At 38.6% G+C, this 25,673-nt stretch overlaps 1 protein-coding gene across 1 annotated transcript in view; it reads right to left on the reverse strand.

The window, feature by feature from the left end:
* Positions 1–25,673, reverse strand: part of SLC24A2 (solute carrier family 24 member 2) — a 301,039-nt gene that overhangs the window by 96,142 nt on the left and 179,224 nt on the right. Inside the window, exon 4 of the mRNA XM_027859099.1 lies at positions 5,031–5,081. Within this exon, the coding sequence (XP_027714900.1) occupies positions 5,031–5,081 (51 nt within the window). The remainder of the gene's footprint in view (positions 1–5,030; positions 5,082–25,673) is intronic.

Below are 25,673 nucleotides of genomic sequence, written 5' to 3' on the forward strand. Positions count from 1 at the left end.
TTCCTTCCTTCCTTCCTTCCTTCCTTCCTTCCTTCCTTCCTTCCTTCTTTCCTTCCTCCCTTCCTTCCTTTCTTCCACTTGCGGGGGCCAATTTTTCTGTTCTCACTGCTGATTGTTTTTATCCTTGGTGATAAAAAGAAAAAAAATGGTGTAATGAGGTTTGAAAGGCTTGATGGGATTCTTACTAAAAGATATCCCTGAGACTGATAATGGGAAGGCAGTAGTTAGGGCCTATGTCTTTGCACACAGCAGTTTGGGCGTACTGACAGAGCTAATGGAGTTACCTTTAATTAGACACCTTAGCTAACAGGTGTGACCCAGGATTACTTTGGTACAGTATAGAGAAGTCCTGGGTGAGGGAAGAGGTAGATTCATTGAAACTTCCAGTCTTAGAGTTCTTAACCTGGGATCTGTAATTTGTTTATAAAAATATTTTGATAACTATTTCAATATAATTGGTTTCCTTGGCAGTCCTCTGTATTTTGTTTCCTGCATTAAAAAATGCTATTTTGAAAAAGGGCCCATTGACTTCACCAGACTGCCAAAGGGTCCATTATCTAAAAAAGGTTAAGAACCCTTGTCCTAGAGCAATGGTGTCAAACTCAAATTGAAAAGAGGATCACTAAAGTATACATAAAGATAGCATAATGCCTGGCTACATGCTGACTTAAAAAATCATGTATTAACATTATCTATGCTTTATGGCAATTTTATTGATTTTGTTAAATATTTCCCAATTCTATTTTAATCTGGTTCAGCTGCACTGGGAGTGTAATGGGCTATATGCAGCTCATAGTATGTCTTGTGTTTGACACCTCCGACCTAGAGCCCTGAGAGGTTACAATTCTCCCAGGGTCACACTGCCAATATGTCTCCAAAGCAGGAGTTCTTGGCTTTGAAGTCAACTCTCTATCCACTGTGCCTACAGTCTAGTGAAACATCCAGATAAACATGCAATTTACTGTCTCCCTCAGATTTAGCTCCACAGAGAGCTTGTTGGAAGACTATCTATAATACAGTAGTATATGGTTAGTGACCAATTGATTTGATGAAAACAGTTCATATTTGTTGCTGGTTGTTAAGTGGACATCTGTTCAGCTTAACAGAAGAGAAGAGTCCTCTGGGTATGGTGAGTTGTATTGAATGAGCTAAATTATAAACAAATGAAACCTAGTGCAATGTTGGAAATCCACTCTGTGCACACCAGGACACTGCTCTGATAAGTGCAAGTTGGAAAGTTACCTTGCTTCCTCTACAGACTTTTGGAATGATACCAATTGTCTTTGAGTTAGGAAAGGGCATGCTGGTTTGGAAATTGTATAGTCTGCACAGTAGTAACAGCCTTGTCATTTAATTTAAAAATTATGTGCAGACATCAGTTACAGATTGTGCCCTGCTTTAAGACAACCCGATCCAGATTTACAAAACAGATAAATTAGGGGATAATTATTTGCATTAGGAAAGGCTAATTCATTTTGTGATGAAATCACTTTAAATCTCTCTCTGTCCCCAAACCTTGTTTACATTTACTATTTAAAAGGTTCTGTTCTGGCACACATCCTTGGATTTTAAATTGGCACCTCTGGAAAAGAAAGCAATTAGTTTTGGGCCTACCTCCTTTGCTAGGGAGTTGCTAAGAAGAATCATTGTTTGGAAATTGCAAGGTACACCTAGCTATAAATTTCTAGCTGGAAATAGTTGGGAGATGGTAGACATAAGTGGTGTTAAACCTAGATTTTCTGACTTCCAATTCAGTATTCTTCCCATCTTTCTGTTATACTATACTGTACCATAATGCATCCCAGGAGAAGAACAAGGGGACATATGGTAATTTAGCATCAAAAGGAAAGAAATAGGTAGTATGGAGCTTTCATTTTTAAGTGTAAAATGAGGTTGTCTCATTCAGAGACTAGTCAGACACTGCCTATCAAGTGGGGAAAAATAATCCTGAAGCTTATTATAATTTGCTCACACATTAATTTTTTAGAGCATGGAAAAATAGAGTCTTATTAGCCTGAGGAGGGTCTTATACACTATGAAAAAGAGCAAGAACTTTATTTGGTAACTTCTTGGTTGGTTTCCCTGCCTCCAATTTTTCCCCACTCAAGTCTACCTGCCACTCAGCTGTCAAGTTAATCTTCCTAAAGCACAGAACTGACTGTCTTGCCCTTCCACCCCCACTCCTATTCACTAAATGACTTCCCATCACCTCCGGGATAAAATAGAAAATTGTCTGTTTGGCATGCAAAGTCCTTCATAACCTAATCCCCTCCTACCTTTCCAGTTTCCTTAACTCCCTCCAACCCCTATACTCTGTGATCCAATGATAACGGCCACCTTGCCTCAAACAAGACACCTCATGTCCAGATTTTGGCTTTTCCACTGGCTGTTTCCCAGGCCTGGAATACTCCCTCCCTTCTCACCTCTGCTTTTTGCTTTCCCAGCTAAACTCCATCTTCTAGAACAACCTTTCTAAACCTCCTTAATGTTAATGCCTTCCCTCTGTTATCTCTAATTTGTTCTGTATATATCTTGCTTGTACATTGTTGCTTTCATGTCGTTTCCTCCGCTAACTGTGAGAGCAGGAACAGTCTTTCTATCCCCAGACATAGCACAGTGCCTGGCACATAGTAGGTGCTTAATAAATGCACAGTGCCAGGCAAATAGCAGGTGCTTAATAAATGCTTGTTGACTGATGGGTAAGTAATGGGGAACCACGGAAGATTTTTTGAGCCAAGAAAGTACATGTAATCTATGCATGTAAAATATTAGTCTGAAATTCAAGAATCAGAAGAAAGATCAAACTGGGCACTGTATTGGTAATTCTGAGCTCTATGATCATGCTGTGCTCTTGTTACAATGAATCATATCACATGGTTCTGGATCAGAGTTAGCTGTCTGTGTGGTATGATTTTCTTTGGCTCTTGAAGGCTTTTTGATCTTTTTTAGAATCACCTATTAAAAGGTTTAAGGAGAATTAGTACTTTAATGTGTATAACAGCTAACACCTTAGTGGTGAGTGGGACATACTGGGAGTGAATATGTCAGACCTCCAAGAGAAAAATATTGAAAGAAGCAACATTAGAGGGAATGTGTTGAAGGGGAAGTCACTATATGATTTTGCCAAAGACCAGCTCTGGTTTACTCTAGATGTCTTAATTTGACTTTCTTCCTGTGATGAGAAATAGATTACTTTCTGCCAGTTACCTTTTATCATTAAGCTAAATTTTTAGACTTTATTTCCTTCTTTTGATTTTTGTTAGTGAGGAAAACAGAAGACAGCCAGCAGAATATTGGCTGAATCCAATACTGGAGCAGTCAATGTTTACAAAGAAGGAAGGAAAGGAGAGTATGAGAGGGATGAAAATAACCAAGGACTCTGATGAGAGAATCTGCATTACCAAGTTCATAACAGATGGTAGAGGGTTAGTTAAGAAAAGAGAGAGAAAAAGCAGGATGTTAGAGAGAGACAGAGAGAGAGAGAGAAAGGTAAGCTATCCCACAAAGGGGAATCTTTCTTGGAGCTGCCAGAAAAGGAGGACCAAATGTCTAAAAAGAAGGCAAGAAAAAAAGGACGAGGTAGAGAATCCTTCTTTTTAAGTATCTATTTCTCTTCTTTCCTGGCTCATAGAATATTGGAAATGGAAGGGATTGCAGAGGAGTCATCTCATTCAACCCTTTCATTTTCTAGATGAAAGCTAGGCCCAGAGATGGGATGTGACCTGTCCAAGGTTACTAAATTATACTGGTATTAGAAGTTGGGCTAAAATCCAGGTCTCAGTCTTAAATACTTTGCCTTACACCAAGCTCTTTTTCCTTTCCTCCCATTTGTAAGACACTTATTTGGTTCTAAAGGGGTTTTCACCTCAAACTTCCCAATCTAGAGCAGGTAAATTTACTGGAGTTGGAAGCAGATACTTTAACTAAGGTTTTATCTAGGTGTGTACCCTAATGGCAGATTGCTGCTTTAGAAAACATCATTTAGAAATGCACTAAATTACATGAGGGCAAAACCAAAGAAAGGACTGAGGAGTTGTAAATGTGGCCATACCAATATGGCATGGAAAGCCAGAAGGACAGACATTAGAAGATAGCAAATATGCTTCTTCTTCCCAACTACTGCAAAATGTGAGTTCTGCATGCAAAATAGTTGGGAGGTTTCTTGAAAACCACAGCAATCAAGGACACCAGAAACATAGCAGGATTAGCATCACATTTCTTCCCATTTTTTTTCTTATGTTGTCATTTAAATGGTTTGCTGATTTCCTGACTAGACCATCTTTGATTTCTTTTCAACATTGCTGTGAACATTAGGGAAACCCCACCCCCTGTCATTTTTCAAAATCACAAATAAGTTCTTTTTTTTTTTTAAGAGAAGGGATAGGAGTTACAAGGAATCTCAAACTCCAAATTGATTGTAGATAACAAATATATTTTAAGAAGCTGATGCTGTGTCCCATGTGGTGCTCTGGATTAGTGCCTGGCCCATCTGTGGTAAATAAAAACTAAATGATGATGGCAATAGCAAATAAAAAAATATCTCTACCTGGTGAAGTGTCTGGCAAGGAGGTTGGCATGCAAACTTTTCTCTGAGTTGACTTCCTCCCACTGCATACACAAAGCACACACATATCATATATTCCTCTCCTCAGTGGCTGCACCAAAAGGAGGATGTTTGTGCATGGATGAGTATATTTATTGCCATCTGAGGTTGAAGGCATGTGGAACAAAAACCCCATGTACCCATGTTCATATTAAACACATATAACATTTCTTTGGGCATCTTTGACAATAACTTAGGTTGTTTAGATGGAATAAAATGGTCACCCATGATACCGCATGCCTCTACTTCCAAAGAAACACAATGGAAAAAACAAGACAAAAATGCAAATAGAGGTTCATAGTATATCACACGATGGTACTGAAGTCATGCAAGGAGAAAATAAATATAACAAACAGATGGATGAGCAGCAGACACTCCAAAATGAAAAAAAAAAAGCCAGAGCAAACAATTCTAAAATTATTCTTACCTTCCTCAGTCATTGTGTCATAATATTTTAGTTTTCCATATGATCCAAGCTCTACAATATCATAGCAAAAGACACAAAGATAAGGAACTGAGCAGTAATTCAAGAAACGTGTTTTTACATGTTCTTAATCAGGTTCATTGTTATACTGTCAAATTCAGCAATTTTAACTCTATAGGGATAGGCAAACAGGAGCTATATAACAGACAGCTTTCATGGCCTGTTTCCAGAAATCGCTTAAAAGACAGGATCCCACAAGTTAAAAAAAATAATCGACTTAATTTGGTGGAAAGGAAGTCAGGAAGTACCTTGGTCTTTATGTCTGTCATGGGTTACACACCAAGACAAAGTCCTTTGGATATCTGACAGCACAGGTGAAGATAATTTTCAAAGACAACTTTATATCAGAACTGATCTGTCACTTTTTCTGGAGGTGACATCAAGGGAAGATGCTTATGTAAGGACAGTGTCTGGGCATGTCTGAAGCTGAGATATTGGGCAAATATCCAATGAACAAGCAAGGCTCCCCGACACCAAATAGCAGTCACATGAGCTCACCAAATAACAATGACTTATCTTCTTCCTGAGGTCAAGGATGATTATATAGGAAAACAACACATTGCTTAGTTCAAAATGAAAATCTGTTCCTAGAGTTTCTCTTCCCTTTTCAACTCGTTAGAGTAAGCATGTATAGCATTAGAGACGGACAAATAAAACATGTGGAGAGGATTGTGAGAAGCCGCTAAATACACAGTGTGCTTTGGAGACAAGAGAGAAGCACCATTTGCTGGAAAGTCCGAACCAGACTCAGAATAGTAAGTAAAACAACAGCAACAATTAGACATGACAGTCATTCACTGCTCTTGTGGAAAAGGGAGGGAACATAAGAAGCAGCTCCTTTCTCTCTGGTCATCATGAAAGAATCCTCAGAGCTGGAATGAACTTTAGTGATCAAAGTATAACCTCCTCATTCTACAGAGGAGGAAGTTGAGACCCAGAGAGATTAAGAGATTTGCCCCAAATTATCCAGCTATCCTGTGAGGAACCAGGATGTGAACCAAGGTACTCTGACTTCAAATCCAGCACTTTCCACCATGGCTCACAGTCTCTCAGGTTGCAATTGAAACCATAGGCTGGGAAGTTCTTGATATACATTGGTGGGTAACAGTGGGGGAAGCTGGGTATGAGAAAGGACAAAAATGTGTAAATCTGTCTTCCAACCTAGATTCTAAGATGTAACATTTTATCCTTTCTATCTGAAAAGATATCTAGGAAGAGTAAGTCTGAAGACTTAGGGCAACCTAGGATCTGGTTATGTATATGTACACGTGCATATATGTATATGTAACCAAGAAGCATTTTTTAAGTGCCTACTGTGTTCCAGGCAGCAGGGAAACAAATTCCAAGACTGAAACAATCCCTTCTTGCAAGGGGCTTACATTCAAATGGGGGAGAAAATAACATGTGTTTACATATATAATGACATATAGGATAGATGTAAAGAGAACGAAGGCAAATAAACACAAAGTAGTAAAATGCTAGGTAGTTTGGGGAGGAGGGTATTAGTCATTGAGGAGGTTGGGAAAAGCTTGGGAAAGTAGAAGGGTGCTTGAATTGCATTTCAAAGGAAAAGTGGAATTCTATGAGACAGAGGTGAAGAGGAGGTACATTACACACATGGAGGATGGCTAGTGCAAAGACAAGGAGAAAGGAGACAGTGTCTTTTATTTGAGGAGCAAAGAGAAGGAGAGTTTGACTGCCCCTCAGAGTATGGCACAGGGGTGATATATGAAACTGAAAAGATAGTATGGAGTCAGGTTGTGAAGGGATTTAAAGTTGAACAGTGGAATTTATATTTGATCCTATAGGCAACTGTTTTTGTTGTTGTTCGGTTGTTTTTCAGTCATGTCTGACTCTGTGACCCTGCTTGGAGTTTTCTTGGCAAAGATACTAGAGTGGTTTGCCATTTCCTTCTCCAGCTCATTTTACAGATGAGGAAACTGAGGCAAACAGAGTTAAGTGACTTGACCAGGGTTACACAGCTAGTAAGTGTCTGAGGCCAGATTTGAATTCAGTTCTTCCTGACTCCAGGCCCGGCACTCTTATCTGCTAAGCCACCTAGGGAGCTATTGAAGTTTATCGGTAGGGTAGTGACATGGTCAGTTCTGCATATATGTATATGCACATATCTATATGTGCACATGTACATATATGCACACACATTGATGTGTATATGTAGAGGTATATTGTCTGTGCATGTGCATATATATGTATCTACATGTGTATATGTGTATGTACATATACAGTAGTGCATATGTATATCTATGTATAGTGCATATGCAAGTGTATATACAATGTCCTTGTGCATGTATTTATATACTTCCATGTATCTGTATCTGTACGCATAAATTTATATTCACATGCCTGTATGGCTCCCTCTCTCTCTCTCTGTGTATATATATATATATATATACATACATGCACATGCATAGGTATTTCTCCTCATGAAAACCTAATCCTAGGAAATTTTTTTAAAAAAGCAATCTCATTAAAAAAAAGCAATCTCATAAAATAGTTTTGCTTTCTTCAGTACTCTTCCATAGCCTATTAACTTGGAATACTTCCAAGAAAGTCATTGGGGTCTTAGGTATCCATAAAAGCAAAAATGAAGCACTTTATATATTTGTGTAGAGGAATAAGAATATGGTTAATTGAACATATTTATCATTTATCAAGGGCAGCTAGGTGGTACAGTGGATAGAGCTCTGGGCCTGGAGTCAGGAAGACCTGAGTTCAAATTTGGCCTCAGACACTTACTAGCTGTGTGACCCTGAGCAAATCACTTAACCCTGACTACCTCAGTTTCCTCAACTGTAAAATGAGCTGGAGAGGGAAATGGCAAGTCATTCTAGTATCTTTGCCAAGGAAAGGTGGGACATGATGAACAACAAATAATTTATCATTATTTCATTTGCAAAAAAGTGTCACCTGAAGCTATTTTAATGTAATGGCAAAGGTAAGGATGTGTTGTTGGGAGAATGAGCAGTTACTCAGTTTTTGAGTTTCTGTGCTATCTTACCAGTATTGGATTTTGCTGGGCCTACATTACTGAGAATACAGATGCTCTATGATGAAACTAAATTTCATTTCAACAGCAAGGAATTGAGAAATCTAATATATTATAGGGTGTTACATGATACTGTGTAAGTTTTGAGTTCTTTGACAATGAGAACAACTTCAAAAATATACAATGCCTATTTTATAATGATATCTATTGTACAATATCCATAATTAAAAACACACCATAATTGTTATCAATTCACTCATTTTTTTCTGCCCAGCCTTTTCCATTTTCCTTTCCTGAGATACTCTCTCAAATGCTCAAATCTGTGTTCTCATCAATTCAGAGTCCCCACCAAAGATGCAGATTACAAATCATGCCTGCCCATCCCAAAATGATTCTCTTTTCATGTCCTCCCCAAATTTTCCTCAAGAGGTCCATCCAACATGCTGGAGGCCTTCCTCACTTTCTCCTGACATTCGAGGGTACCAGTGGAACACACTGGCCATTCACCAGTCAAACCTCCATCTTGCTACAGGCCATCTGGTAAATGGCCATGATAATCCATTAAAAAAGGAAAAGTATAAAAATGGCCCTCAAGAAGAGCAGCACAATGGCAGGGAAGGACATAGAGCATGCTAAGAATCTTACAGCTTTTAGATCAGCAACAAACTTTAATTTGCTTCTTGTTATTCCCTGAGGTACGTATGGAATAAAAGAAAGCAAAGTTGGTGTTTTTCAGTGTTTTGGTATAGGGAAAGCAGCTTTTTTTTTTTTTTTACAAAATATGCAAAAGAACATAGTATATACTAGATGGTGAAGCTATGTTTTCGCAAATAGGTATACACACCACAGATACCTTTTTGTTTTTTAAGGGTTCAGACCTGTGACCTCATCAATGTTTCAAGCTTTGGATAAAGAAACTCCCTCTACCAATTTAGGTCAATAAGTGTTCTGAATCTTATAGTGTTAGAGAGTTTCGTAGAGCATTGATAAATTAAACAACTGGCTCGGGGTCTTGCAGTCAGTATATGTCACAGGCAGAACTCAAGCCCAGGTCATCCTCACTTTGTGGTGGCCTTTTATGGCATATGTTTATATTTTTATAAAATATTTGCACACAAACACATGTGCACACAATACATACATGTATATATGTGCATGTATACATACAACACACACATATACATACACAACAAAAACCAACATACACCAACACACACACACACACACACACACACACACCCACAAGTGTAGTGCCCCTCAAGACTATCGCTTCAAAAAAACAAACACAAAACCTCACCAAAACCAAACAACCAAACTCCTCTCACCTGTAGGCTGGGCTTCCCAGTGACATGACTACTCCTCATTTAAAATATTCTATGGGTCTACAGTTTGGAAACCCAACTGTAGAAAATCCTTTATCTCTTTGCAGGTATGAGATAGAGAGTGTGAGGATATACCTCTCAGGTAAACTCAAGGAGAACACATTAAATACTCACTCCTCAGTCAGCTACTTGACTTGTTACCATATTAATTCTCTCACAAAGTTCAAAGGCATACTAGTAGGTTATAAATGGGAATATCCTTAGAAAGAAGTGAAAATGCAAAATCTCTCATTAATTAATTAATTACCTCTGAGCCTGAGAACCCTAGTAAAACCTGGGAAATTTCTTTGCCCATAGAACTTTCTTTTCTCTCTTAGTCTCAAACATCAGTCTCATAGATTTATATAAACATTAATGTTACTGGTTCTATAGTTTACTAATATTAACAAATGATGCATGGATATAAATAACTACTTCAGCACTGTATCAGCTGTAAGGGTGGTCACTTCTACAGTCACCTCTTACCATTATTTGCAACTTCAAACTCCTCCAAAACATTGGACCACAGTGGTTTAATATTTAAGTTCTCTTGGAATGACAGTGAAAGTCTCAGGGATTTTCTTTAGAATATCTCTTTCACAGAATAAGAGCTAACTCAGTTCAGTTCTCATCAGGGATAAAAGACAGTCCAACTTATTCATTTCCTCTTCAGGACGGCATTTAAACTCAATTTTCTCATCTCCTCAGACTTCCTTAAAGATGACAATTAACTGTCTAAGTTCCCCATAGACTTTTCCTGTATGGCAGTTAACCTTAGTCTCTTACAAACTTTTTCCGTAACAATTTACTCTCCAAATCTCATCAGGAAATAATCTTTTGGTCTCACAGAACACCTCACACAGATTTCTTCAAAGATGACAGTTTATTGAAAGCCCTCCAAAGTCTATGCCTTCTCTCTTAAAGGTACAGTAACAATATTCAAAGTCTCTGTGAGAGTGGCTTACAGTGCTTATTTAGCTGGGTCACACACACATTTATAATAATGAGACATCATGGCATGGTAGACAGAGGGCTAGACTTGGACTTTGAAGGACTTGAGTTCAAATCCCTCCTTTGATGCTTGCTATTACACTCTGGGTAACCTTTTAATGCCTCAGAGAACTTCCTAAGATTATCTATTATATCATACATGGGTTGGCAGAGGGACATAGCGGGAATTCTTTACATTGATTAAATCATAGATCTTTTGTCTATTTATGTATGATCTTATATATAAGATTCTATAAAAACATGTTTATGATAGATGACATTTAATTCTTTAAATGTCCTTTTAGATGAGCAAGCCAGAACATTAATAGTTTACCTGTACCAAGTGGAAACGAACCTTGACATTGTGGAAATGACTAAACCTGGTGAGAAGATTGCAAGATTGAAATTAACCACTGTTTCTGCTGGGATCACTTGGGTAATTTATAAAACAAGAGAAGAAGAACATGGAAGGAGAATTCATCTTTTATGTGGATCAGAAGGGGATAGCTAAGCATATATATTTTTTAAAACAGGAAGACCAAGATTTAAAAAAAAAAAGTACCAACAATGATATGTCTTTATCAAATGTAGAAGATAGAGCAAGGAAGAAAAGAGAATACTGCATTCCATGGAATCAACTACCAGCACAGAACCATGAGTGGAAAGATGCCTGCTGTTGATCAAAGAAGAAGTAGATGGGATAGAAAAGGACTGTTAAAAATGTAAATTTAGCAGTCATTGGAAATATACCAATAGCCTAATGATGGAAATGACTACCATTATCAATAACATAGCACTTCAGCAGCTTAAAGGCAACTGAATCTGGAAGGTCATTAACTGCAAAATCTGGCACTGAAACTTAGGAAGTCCACATGATACTCTTCCTTGGATATGTACCTCAGTGGTCTAAGCATGATGGGTAAGAGGAGCAACAACTCATGGGAAGAGAAAAGCAACAAGAGGCTGTTAAAGAAAAGTATAAAATACATACATAACCCAAAGGAAGCACTTTCATGGCCAGCATCCCACACTTAGATGAAGTCCTACATGTCAAGATACATCAGGGAAAACAGACTTTCGCTGTCTGTACTGGTGAATAAAGACAGTTCAGGATGAATGAGGCTGAGACAGGGCTCCAACAAGTCAACAAACATTTATTAAGCATAGAGCCAGAAACTATGCTAAAACACTAGGGATAGAAAGAAAAGTAAAACCAGTTTCTGCCCTCAAACGGCTCACATTCTAATTCAGGAGGCAACATGAGAACAACAATGTTCATATAAGATGTATCCAGAATAAATTGGAGGTAGGGAAGAGACTAAAAATGAGTGGGACTGGGAAAGGTTTTGTGCAGAAGGTCAGATTTTAATTGAGACTTGAAGAAAGCCAGGGAAGCCAGGAGGAGGAGAAAAGAAGGAGAGAGAACATTCTAGGCATGAAGCTGGGAGATGAAGTAAGGAGTCTAGTGAAGGATTCTATAGTATGTGGTGAGGACAGTATAAGACAAATGGAAAGGTAGAAAGGGGCCAGGTTATGAAGGGTTTTAAAAAGCCAAACAAAGGATTTTATGTTTGATTCTGGAGGTAAAAGGGAATCAGTAGTTTGATGAATGGGAGGCAACACAGTCAGACATGCTTTAGAAAGATCACTTTGATAGCTGAGTGGAAGATGGACTAAAAATTCACTTCCCTAGATGAATATAACCCCTAAATCATCAGACTCCCCACAGAAGATGACTGACACCCTGCCTGGCCACTCAACTTTGCCTCTCCATAACTGGATTGGGATTCAAGTGGAATCAATCAAGTTTCAGAATAGTGACTAGAAAGGAGAGAGATAGGGAGAATCTCCAAGGCACCATATTTCTACACTGATAATTTCATTATCAAAGCCAACCCACATTCAATCAGAAGGTCTCTGATTCACCTCTGAACAATTGCTTCTATACTTAATCCTGTTGCTTTTTTTTAAGGAAGATCCATTTTTTTTTGTTTTGTTCTTTCCACTTATTTTGTTGTAGTCAACTTGAATATTGCTTTTCTGATTCTGTTTATTTCACCTTGTATCAGTTCATATGTTCCCAGGATTGCCTGTATTCTTCACATTTATAGTTTCGTGTGGAGTACAGTGTCATAGGATTGTAGATTTAGAGCTAGAAGGGACCTTAGCACTCATTGAGTCCAATTCTTTCATTTTGCAGATGATGAAACTGAGGCTCAGGGAGAGTAAGTGACTTGCCTAGGGTCACACAGCTATCTGAGATAAGATTCAAACTCAAGACTTTATGACTCCAAGTCCTGTGCTCTATCCCTTACACCAAGCTGCCATTGCAATAATATTCCATTATATTCATACGCCACAATTTAGCATTTCCTCAATTGATAGGCATCTATCTTTGCTATCCTCAAAACTGCTGTTGTAAATGTTTTATATATATATATGCACATACATGTGTATGTATATTGTATACAATATTTCTTTTTCTCTCATAATTGTTTCTTTATAATATCTCTATGTGGTACACCAATATACTAGCCTTTCTCAGCATTTGGCCCACCATCTTTATACCCTCCCCAACTCCTGCCCTAATACTAGGGAACTTCAACGTGTATGTTGATGTTCCCTCAAACTCTACTGGCTCCTAATTCCTCAGTCTCTTTAAATCTCATGAGCTACTCCTTCATTCCTCCTCAGCCACACATAGAAATAGTCACATAGTGGATCTCACCATTAACCACACATGTTCAAATTTTGTAGGGAGTGAGGTGGGAAGAATAAAACAATTCCCTTGCTAAAGTTAGGGTCTGGTTGGAAGTTGGATAACATGGATTTATGAAGTACCCAGTCAGCAAGGTTGTAATACCACCTCCAGGTCTGTTTAGCAACAAATGAGTGGGAATGGAGGAGGCTCGTGGTGTGAGTAATACAGAAATGAAGTTTGGCAGAGGATAATCCATGATAGATGAAGGGGGAAAGTGATTTGAGAGTTGATGACAGTGTGGAGTTGAATTGCTTAAAGCTAGAGTCTAGAGTGGAAAGGGATGAAAGTGAAGTTGGAGTAAGAGTAATGAACTGAGATGAGGTTTCAGAATGGACAAAGAATGGGTTTAGGAGAGATGAGGCATAAGTTGAGATGGAAAGGTAGATCATTATGGTCAGAATGTAATGTTTTAAAATTTGAGATATGGAACACGTGTGGTTAATGGTGAGATCCATTATGTGACTATTTCTACGTGTGGCTGAGGTGGAATGAAGGAGTAGCTCATGAGATTTAAAGAGACCGAGGAATTAGGAGTCAGTAGAGTTTGAGGGAACATCAACATACACGTTGAAGTTCCCTAGTATTAGGGCAGGAGTTGGGGAGGGTATAAAGATGGTGGGCCAAATGCTGAGAAAGGCTAGTATTCAGTAGCTACCAAAATCTGGATTGGGTGAAAAATTTAATACTGTGAATTTCAAAGGAGGAGAGGTTGCTGAATAATGGTGGTAAAGGGAGATTCTGGAAGTAGCAGTTGAGGAAAAAGGATTCCAGTTCTTTTTTTTCTGGAGCACTGTGGGTAAAGGTACTGCCAATAGTGAATAGTATAGCCAGGGATGCAGTGTTGTCAGAGAGGAGCCAGGTCTTGGTGAAGGCTGGAAGATAGATAGAGTATAAAAGAAAGAAGTCCAAGACAAAGGGGAGTTTGTTCATTGTGGAATAGAATTCCAGAGGAAAAAAAAAGGGTAGGAGAATGTGCAGAAAACCACATGATTAATAGATAATTGACAGCAGAATTCAGGTTTCTCACTTCCCACTCTCCTACTGAGTGGGAGACCATGCAGCTAGTCTTCTTTCTTTTCCTTCTCTTAGCAGCCTCCCCTGAGTTTTTGGTATTCTTTAAACCACTTCACTACAAACCCTCCAGGCTCCAATACCACTGCATAAATATGAAAAACAGAAGCAGCACCTGTGAATGTTCCTGTTATTTTCAGACTACAGAGGATTCTCATGCATAAAGAAGGAAGCCAACAAAGGAATCTATATTGAATTCAGTTCTATTTAAAACCAAATTAGAGGCAGTGAAATGCATCAGGACAGAGGTTTGATCTTTGAGAATAAAGCATCAATTGATGGAAATAATGATTTGTTCTTCATAAAAAAATAAAAACCAATCCCAGTAGTCATTACCGTAGGTTTGATTTCATGCATTAGGATTAATAATTTAAGGGCTTTTCAATGGATTATGCACTTTTTTTGTTTAAAACTAATGTTTGTCATCCATTGGTTGGACAGCCCTTGCTCTTGCTAGCCCACCTTCTTTTCCAGTCATATATTTCTCTGCTGCCAACCTTTATAAAACTTTTCTTGCACAATTTCTTATCTGCAATGTGCTGCTGCCTGCTTACTCCCACTATGTTCTTGTTCATTGCTCTTTGGGTAGTCCTCAATTTCAATTCTCCTGAGACTTCAGTGTTCCATGACTCACAGTTGTATAGCATTATCAAAAAATATCAATTGTTAAAAAGATTGGCTTTTTCTTAAGGGAGAAGCTTGGGATCATTAAAAGAACATTTCAGTTTATAGCATCCATTTGTATCTATGTAAGGTCAAGAGATTGAGAGGAAGGTCTCCCACATATTGGACGTACCTCACTCCTTCATCTTGGTTTTATGGGAGGTCACGGGCAAGAAAGACTCATATAGGATGGACAGGCATGGGCAGGTGGCAACCTGCATCATTGGAGGGAGTACTTATCCTGCTGAGATCATAGGTGCAATGGCATATTTATCATATAGGCAGTTAAGGATGCTCAGTGACAATACACTTAAGGATAGGCTTATTTAGGAAATGACAGAAAAATAGAGAACATCAAGGCAACATAGGAATAGAGGTTAAGTAATTTGTGGAAGTCAACTTTAACTATTAACACCCTGCCCTTTGTATTTTTTTCTAGCCACAAAACACTTTCCTTAAAAGGTAGTTATTTTAAAGGAAGGGGCTGCTAGGTGGCACAGTACATAGAGTTCCTGGCCTGAAGTCAAGAAGACTCATCTTCCTGAGTTCAAATCTGGACTCAGACAGCAACTGTGTGACCTGGTCAAGTCACTTTACCCTGTTTGCCTCAGTTTCCTCATTTGTAAAATAAGTTGGAGAAGAAAAATGGCAAGCCATTTCAGTATCTTGGCCAAGAAAACCCCAAACAGGGTCACAAGGAGTTGGATACAACTGAGAAGACTGAACAACAGCAATAATTTTAAAGGATGGTCTCCTCCAAAGATGTTAAATTCTTGAATTCATTCCCTGAGTTATTTATCACTTGCTGGTGGGGAGATGTCCCTATTTGTATTGGATTTGGGCTAGAAAATGTTAGTACTTTAAGGGATTTTTGACCTTATTGATGTACATGTTCCTTATAGCAATAATAACTAGCATTTACATAGCATTCTAAGATTTGTCAAGCATTTTACAAATATGATCTCATTTTATCCTCATTACAACCTTGGAGGTGGGTGCTATTATTATCCCCACTTTACAATTAAGGAAGCCAAGGTAAACAGAGGTTAAATGACTTACCAAAGGTCATATAGCTAGTAAGTATCTGAGGCTGAGTTTGAACTCATCTTCTTGACTCCAGGTCCAGTGCTGTATCTTCTGTGCCACCTAGCTACCTTATAAAATAAGATGCTCAATCTATCTGTACCTTTTCACCATTTGTCCTTCTTATCCATATCTTTCCCTAAATCTTTCAAATAGGATCTACCCAATGTTCTTTCTATTAATATTTTATGGATTTTATTGTCATACTCAGGTTGCCCATCTGTTAACTTGTGATTGGTCTTCTCCTTTTCTGTTCACTTATAATCAACTGTTCCCAGAGCTTCTGGGAACTTCTGGGAAAAGTTGCAGTGATTTTGGTGTATGCAAGTCGAATGCGTCTTCAGAAGGCTAACTTTTTAACACCTGTAGTCCCCTGGTGATGGCATATCATTTGGTGAATCGTGGGACAACATGATCTGAGACAAATCAAAATTGGAGAGGACTCAAAGGGCAACAGAAAGAAGCATGGTGTATAAGTAGGCTGCAGCAAATTGTTAGCAATGATACACTTTCAAGAAATCGTAACAGGAAACAGGATCTATTGTTTGCTAGCAATAAGTATATCTATCTTGGTGGACTAACTTAATGGGTTGCAAGCGTGTAATGAGCAATAACTATTCTTCATCCACTTTGTTTTTGTAGTGTGGTTAGATAGGCTGAACACTTTTGAGTAACCAAGGATCTTATTGAAATGTCTTTTTATGGGTCTCCAGGCATTAAGCTCAAAGACAACCAACCTTTCCAATGATAGGGAACCCCTCTTCTATTTGGGCTTTGCCCAAGATATTCTCCATGACATCTGTGAACACCTTCAGTGAGCATGTCTCTCCCTGTTTTATGCCTCATTTGATATCACTATAAAGTAAATCACTCTCTCCTATGTCCTATATAATCCACTAACATTGGACTCCTTGGGGGGCAGTTAGGTGGCACAGTGGATAGAACACCGGCCCTGAAGTCAGGAGGACCTGAGTTCAAATCTGGCCTCAGACCAAACACTTGACACTTACTAGCTGTGTGACCCTGGGCAAGTCACTTAACCCCAGTTGCCCCAAAAAACAAAACAAAAGAAAAAAAACAAAAAGAAAAACAAAAAAAAAAAAACAACATTGGATTCCTTGCTGTTCCTTGAATAAGACACTCCATCTCCTGATTCCATGCTTGAAATGTTCATTCTCCTTGTCTCTACCCCCTGGCTTTCCTGGATTCCTTCAAGTCTTAGCTAAAACTCAATCTTCTGTAAGACATCTTTCCTGGTCCCCCTCAGTACCAATGCCTTCTCTATGATGCTTACCTCCAATTTACCCTGTATTTATTTTATACATACATAGTTTTGCATGTTGTCTCCCCCATTAGAATGTGAGTTTCTTGAGGGCAGGGGCAGTTTTGACCTTCTTTTGTTTTCCCAATAGTTAGTACAGTGCCTTTCATATAGCAAGCACTAAATAAAATGCTTATTGATTTTACTGGAGAAGTTTAGAGTGTGGTCTAGTGGAGATGAGAGAACTCATGATTTCCTCAGTAAAGTAGGAGGCAAAATTATTTGTAGAAAGACAAAGGGGTGGACTTGAGAAAAGAATAAAAGGTTTGGAATAGCTTTAGAGGGGAGTGAGATAGAGAGTTAAGGAAGACAATATGGAATACTGTGCAGCGAGAAAGGACCAGTGAAGTTTAGATAACATGAATTTGGATTATATCCAGCTGGTGTGACTCTATAACTTCCTCTACTAGCACTCATCTGTCTACAAGTAGGAGAAGAGAAGGCAGATAGTTGGAGTGACCCAAATTTGAGGACTGGCAGAAGGTGAATGATGAAAGAATATGAGAGTAAGGGACTTGAAGGTGGAGGGGGAGAGTTATCAGTAGGGTCAAAACTGTGAGGAGAAGAAAATAAGGTCAGAGTAGAGGTGACGCATTGGGAGAACAAGGAAGGGGCGAGGTATTGGAAACTGTAGTGAAGAGGATGAATAAGTTTAGAAGTGAGGGAGAGGTAGAGGTGGAAAGATAGGAAATAATGCTCAGAAAGCAGAATGTCAAAATTTGAGATTATAAGGGTATTCCTCTTTCTAAGGCCAGGTTTTCAAGTTGTAAGGATGTGGGGGCAAAAAGTCCTGATCCTCACATGAAAAAGAGCAGGAATACCTGGAGTAGTTAGCAGTGGTAATGACCTTGTCGTCACTATAGATTGCCTCTGCAGCTGTTCTACACTCCACTCGTTTACATGGGTGAAAGGGAGAGACTTAGAATTAAAAAAAACTGGGGAATCCTGAATCCTAGTATTATTTGATAACTACTAGGGAAATAATTGCTTTCTGGTTTAAACATTTGGGAATTTGGGAAGTGTATTGGGCAGTTGAACATTTGGGGAGTGTATATTGCACAAATACCATATATTAGAGTTAAGTCTTTCACTAAGGGGAACCAAAAGAAAAAGCTAAAACTAAGGGCGCTAGCTTTCTGGGATGACCTTCAACTTTAGTTTTGGAAGATGGAAAGTCTTAAAGTCAAGATTTTGAAGGAGCAGAATCACAGAGGTTTTTGCTGATCTTACAGTTTGAATTATCCTGGCCACAGGTGTACCTTCTGTATATGTCTTCTTTACATACTGGGTACTTGCATTCCTCCAGTTAGTGCTGTGGTTATTTGTGGGAGAGGATAACTCTGTGTGTGTTGTTTCCCCTGTTATATTCTTATGAACTCAGTATACCCATCCTCCATTTCTCAGCTACCATTCTGGTGCATGACATTTTGGCCTATAAGCTGTTGTCTCTCCACTAGATTGTAGGCTTCTTGAGGGCAGGGACTTTCTTTTGCTTCTTTTTGTATCCCCAGTGCTCAGCACAGTGCTTGACACATAGTACGCAGTTGATGAATGCTTATTGATTGATTGAAGGAGGTTGCACAGCTCTATTTGTTGCTAAACCAGAGGATAGGTGAAACAGATTTACTAGAGTAATACTATCAGTTAAAATATTTTAGACTTTTCTGGAAGGGGACACAGCTGGAGTGGGTGGGACAAGATAAGGAACCCTGTTAGATGAGTTTCTTTCTGAGGATTAAGGCCTCTGGATCTCTTCTGAGACTTAGGCTGTGTCCCTGATTTCTTCAAAGATTCAGGAACACTTCTCCTAGTATTCCTTTCTTAGGTTGTCAGCCAAAGTACTTTAAGCCATCTAGTTGGTATTGACACCCTGCCAATACCATAACTGTATCTAACTTATTTTTGAGTTGTCACAGGTGCAAGACTTGTAGATTTTTCAAAGCACCTGTCTGAGAGTCAATTGGCAATTGGCCAGCTGTAGTCATCTTGGTATAACTATGTAAGCACATATAATTTTTTATTTCCCTTAATTTATGCCTATCCCACTCAGATCTGCCTTCATGTAAGTTAAGAAATAATCTTTCAAAATAGGAGCTGGGTGGGAACGGAAGCTTCCCCAGTATGTACCGATGTTCCATCAGGTACAGCTGGATCACTTGCTGGGAAATATGTAGGTTACAGGAAATATATTCTGTGTTCCTGAATGATAGGTTGGGATCACTGAATGATATGCAGACTCAATTATGCAAGGATTGACATATGAGAACACTGAACAATAATTACGGTCATTACTGTTGATCAGCCAGATGATTTGTAATGAAATGCCCAAGTGTGTTCCCAGATACTCTGGCTCCTTATGAACCTGTCACCTCATTTGCAGCTTTGTCCCCTCTATGATGTTGCTTAGCAATATCCTAGACTACAGTAGTTATTGATCTTTGTTTTGTGATGAGCTAAGGGCATATTCCACATTATTTTTCCATCTTCTGTATGATCAAAAGAGGACAAATCTGTGATCTGGTGGTTGTTACAGTGCCTTCATTTCTGGTGTGTTTGGATGGAAAGGGTTTGAGATGATGTATATTTGATACAAAAAGAAAACTGTAAAACTGAAGCAAGTTAACAAACAAAGACACAAACAGTAAAACTAAGCACAGTTTAAAGGTTTCCCTTTCTCCCAAGGACATTTGTGAGTAGAGGTCTTTGCTGAAAATGGTCAGAGCATGTTTGGTTCAATTGTTAAGAAAATACGTAAAATGTGACTGAAAGGGTTTCTTTGATGCTTTGTTAGGCTGATTTTTTTTTTTCAAAAAAAGAGAATAAGACTACCTCATGTTTATATGCTAGTTTTCCTACAAAGACTTGAGTGTTTCCACAGATATATCATTTTATGTTCACAAAATCACAGGGAAGTAGCTACAGGATCACAAGATCCCCCTGATTTTACAGACAAGGAGGCCAAGGCATGGGGAGGGTGACCTGTTCAAGGTCACATAGTTATTTGGTAGCAGAGTCAGGAATCAAACACAGATTCCCTAATTCTAAGTCCAGTTCCCTCTTCACTATACTGTGCCGCTGGGATGCTTAACCACATTAGATAGAACAAGAGGCCAAAGAACTTAGAGGTTGTAATTTGATCAGGGAGACATAGTAAGTCACCACATGCAAAAGAACTCAGGATTAGAGTGCCCATTTCTTTTGACAGTTGGGTTAACATTCAAGCATCATATAGCAGTGAAAAGAGGATGGACTAGGATTTAGGGGACCCAGGTTCCAGTGCAATAAATTGTCAGTGTGATTTAAGGCAAATCATCTAATCTCTTATGGCTTTAGTTTCCTCATTTAAAAATTGAAGAGATTCAATGAGATGAACTCTAAGGCCTCTTCTATCTTTAAAATTTATATTACAGAAAATGAAGAAAATCTGAGTTCAAGAGCTGCCTTCGACACACACATTCTCTGTGTAACTGTGTCATTTAACCTCTTGGGACCCCCAGACAGCTCTCTAAGACATTAAATTATTTGAATTGGTCAATAGAATTTTCATCCTTGGAGCTTGGAAAATGAGAAAAAATAACTATATTCTATTCCATCTTTACTAGTTTCCAGTCCTGCTAAAAGAAACTTATGGCCACAAGACTCTTGCCTTAGACACATCTTAATGACGAGTCAAGCTAATATGTATACTTATGAGCAAACTAGGCAACCTTTGTACAAGAATTTTTAAAATTTCAGTGTCAAAGGGATACTGTTTTATTTACCCTGTACATGACTTCATAATTTTAGTTTTGATCCATGTTTGTAGCAGCACACATTATAAAAGAATAATAGCAGTTCACATTTATGAAGTACTTTATGGCATATGTTTGATTTCCTCATAACAAACCTGCTGAGTAGGTTATAAAATGGTGATCAATCATCTTTACCATCACCATGATCATCATCTAATTGTATAGTATAGCCTAGGGAGGTATCATTATTATTGTTGTTATTATTCTTATTATCCCCTATTCTACAGATGAGGAAACTGAATCTCAGAAGAGTTATGTGGTTTGCCCAATATCACATAGTTAGCATATAGTAAAGCTATTACTCATAGTCAGATTTCCTGACTCCTAGTCCATCAGTCTATTGCATCATACCTGCCAGTATGATCCCATTCTGATTTATTCCTTTTCAACGGGCATTTCTGAGGAGTTTCAAGGTGTATCAAAGTATTTATGGAAAAATTTTTCAGGAAAAAAATGTCACATTAGCTTTCAGGGGAAATTTTCATGGTACCATATTAGATGGTGGAAAAAGACAATACATTTTTTAATGTCTCAAAATGTAAGACAACTAACCTTTTTTAAAAATTACTTTTGGGACTCTATTTCTTACCCTAGGAAATCTATTTTACAGGGTTTAAATTGTTTTTTGCCACAAACTTTTAAAGTAATGTATTTCTTAATTTAGAGTTTTAGCATAATCTTTAAAAAATTACACAACTACAAAGAACAAAACTTATAATTAAAATAATGGATACAAAGGAAAGACATTCACTGGCTTTATATCGTTGCAGCTCTATAAACCAGGAATTAATCTGCAAAGGTACTTTGATGGTCACTTCCTATCAATCTCCTGGTATAATAATATCTCAGCTCACATTCCTTTGTGAAATGCAAAGATACTACCCTACCAGTAAATTAAAGAGGAGTTGGATTATGGGAATAGCTTTTGTTGCTAAGAAACACAACCAGGTAGCATAAAGATCACAGGTTTATAGATTTCAATCTAAAAAGGACCTTATAACCTACATGTACAAAAATATTCATAGCAGCTCTTTTTGTGGTGGCAAAGAATTGGAAATTGAGAGGATGCCCATCAATTGGGGAATGGCTGAACAAGTTGTGGTATTTGAATGTGATGGAATACTATTGTGCTATAAGAAATGATGAACAGGCTGACTTCAGAAAAACCTGGAAAGACTTGTATGGTCTGATGCTGAGTGAAGTGAGCAGAACCAAGAGAACGTTGTACACAATAGCAACCATGTTGTGTGATGACTAATATTGATAAACTTAACCCTTCCTTGCAATACAAGGATTGAAGACATCTCCAGAGGCCTTGTAATGGAAAATGCTATCCACACCCAAAGAAAGAACTATGGAAGCCCAATTGTTATTTTTTTCTCTTCTGTTGAGTTTTGTTTCCTCTTTCTGATAGTTCTTCCTATTGTTTTTAAATTCTACTTACAACATCACAAATGTGGAAAAAAATAAAAAAATAAAAAAATAAAAAGGACCTTATAGTCTCTGTAGTTCAACCCCCCATTTTATAGGTGAGAAACTGAGGCCAGGAGAGGTGACTTGCCCAGGGTCACCATTTGAGGCAGGATTTGAACACAGGTCTTACTTGAATATTGCCATACATTTTCAGGACCTTTATTGAGGTCCTAGAAAAAATGCAGTATTGATCTCTCTCTCTCCCCAACCCCCATTAATAAAAAAGATCTGAAGCCTTTTTTATTTATTAGGGGAGAGGGAACAAAGCAACTCCCAAAGTTCATTTGATATCACAACAGCCTAAAATATCCACTGTTACACAGCTTCCTCCAGGTCTGAAAAAAACTCATAAAATTCAGGCCATTGAGGCACAAGAAAGCCAAAGTAGCCTCCTGCACATGCAGTGAGTTGGCCACTCACTCTGCAGATTACAAAATGCTTTCCTGTCAACACCATGTGAGGTAGATTATGAAAGCCTAATTACTCCCATTTTGCAGATAAGAAAACTGTGGCTTAGAGAAGGTGAATGATTCAACTATGGTTATGAAATATGAGACATATATGTATTCACTTCCTGAAAGATGCACATTTCCCTTTTCCATGTTTCAAGGCTTGCTTAAGTACTTATGGAAAGTGTCTGGAGTTATAAAAATTCTTTAATATCTTTGCTTATAGTTACATGAACTTCTCCACAAATAAGGCAGATGTAGTATGGCCATGTAGTGTATTCTTGGCCAAGACTCCAAATACTAAAGATGGAAGCTTGTAGGTTCAAACAGAACTTTCTCAGAATCTCCCTACTGGACCTTCCACCTGCCCACCCCACCTCCAAGAGCACTGCCTTGAACTTGAGGCTGAAAGGACTTTAGGGAGGCTGAAATAGGGATTGCAGCAAGACCTTGGCAGGTGGGAAACTAAGGACACACTGTCACTTAGAGTGCAGGGAAGGTCTCCAAGAGCTGCAGGAAGTCACAAGCAAAGGCAATGCGAATGATGCATAGAGTCCAAGGAAGAAATTGAACTGGTAAGTCAGTTTAGGGGGAAGACCAACCAGTGGTCTTCATTGCCTCTTCCCCCTTCCCACTTTTTCCTGCTCTGAACAAGATGCCTCCCTCAGGGCTTGGGAAGTGTTTATGTTGAAAAGTTTACTTTGCTATCTTAAGCCAGCAAATGTGATAAAATTGTAACCTTTTAAACTGTGTGGGCCAATGCTTGAATGGAGTATTAACGTCCATCTCCCCTCTGTAAGACAGGATACTATTGGGGAAGTGCTGGATAGGTAAGTATAAACTGCTGTGTCTGCCAGAACAAGAGTTCTGGCTAGGGGCTTGTATTCAAAGCAGAGAGAGCATTATTCATTTATTTGAACAGCTTTCCATAGTAGAGAGAATACATTCACTGAGGTTTCTCTGAGCATCAACGTGAGGCAGTGACACTGTGGGAGTCATGACTGGGTGGATATTTTATCTTGGCTGTATGACCAGTTTCAAAGGAGGCCACATCCCAGAAGGCAGAGGGCCTAAAGAAATAGCTAGAAAGTCACACCATAAGAGAACTGAGTCCCAAGGTAACCCAGCTCACAAAAGGGTTAGTGTGTAGAATGATAGGACTGATGGCTTTGACTGCTTGCTTACTAGCCCAGCAAATACTGTTACAGGTATGAAGCAATAAGACTGAATCTGAACAAAGCAATTGGAGAACCATTCTCATTATGCTACTGTCAACACTTCATGAATTTAATAGCAGAATTAAAATCTAAAATAGAAGACATCCTAAACATGAATATTTTTCTCAAAACATCACATTTTTACAGTTTGTTTGCCCAACTGCTTTTATTTAATCATAATATTTTAACAAACCTAAGTCTAGTTATCTCTTTTATTTTATGATTCCTAATATTTTTTCTCAATTTAGTAATTACTATTCTGCAGGGACCACATCTTTGTTTGAAGTGCAATCGAAAGGAAGGAAGAAGTACAGTTGAGAGGAAAGGGAAAAATGCTTAGCCCTACTACTGAGAGAGACCCAAACCAATGCTTCCTTTTATGAAAGGGTATGTCCCTTTCAGACTTTAGCAAATTTGCTGGTCATAAGCAGGTAAGTTACAGAGACAATGAAATAAGAGTAACTGTGCATCACTGAACATATCATTTGTTCTTTGAAGAGGGCAACCTCACTTTCAGATGCAAGTGGATCATCCTACACCTAATAGAGGTCATAGGGCTCTAAGGAAGGGATTTGCATGTGAAAAGAAGAGCAGAAAGAATGGATTTCACTACCTTTTTTCTCCAATTACTCATTTGCATAGGTCAGCTGGAGAACCTAAGAATTAAGCGAACAGAAACACTGGGGAACCCTGAACCTTAGAGGTATTTGGTGGATCGATGGACAAATGGCCATTGCCTAGTTTTGGCCTAGCTTGAAGATTTGAGAAATGTACTGGATAGTCACCATAAGTTAGGGTGTGGTCACTCAAGCAGGGGATGAAGGAGAAGCTTACTTCCTACCCTCTCACCTCCAGAAATGGGAGATGTTAAGAATCAGAACCCAGGCACTGGGGGAGCAGAAATGGAAAGGCTTCTACCAGTCCTCAGCTACGGTTCTCTGTTTTATTTTTCTAAAAGAGCACAGAATTACCCTAGTTAAGAATCGTAGCTGGGTTTGGAGGGAACAGGAACAACATCTGCCCATGGAGCCCAGGGGAGTCTAGTAGAGATACTGCTAGACAGTGTGGTTTAAGTCCAATCCAATAGCAGACTGATTTGGGAAATATACTGACTAGTGACCATGTTCAGCATGGATGTTAGACCAAGCATGGTCCTGCCTGAGAACTCTGTGAAGACAGAAAGGAATTCTATGCCCTGTAATAAAATACCCTGTAATGAGCTGGTTTGGTCAAATATGTAACCTATTTGTATAGTTCACTAGTATTTGTGCCCACCCTTCCTACAGACTCCGTGTGTGTATTTGTGGGAGAAGATGCCTCAGGTTTCTGGAGGGGAATGTTTTGCAACTACAGTGTTTACTACGTCATCTTACTAAATGCCCTTCTAAGAGATAATTGT

This window comes from Vombatus ursinus, unplaced genomic scaffold, assembly GCF_900497805.2.
Source record: "Vombatus ursinus unplaced genomic scaffold, bare-nosed wombat genome assembly UNPS02014158.1, whole genome shotgun sequence".
Classification (NCBI taxonomy): domain Eukaryota; kingdom Metazoa; phylum Chordata; class Mammalia; order Diprotodontia; family Vombatidae; genus Vombatus; species Vombatus ursinus.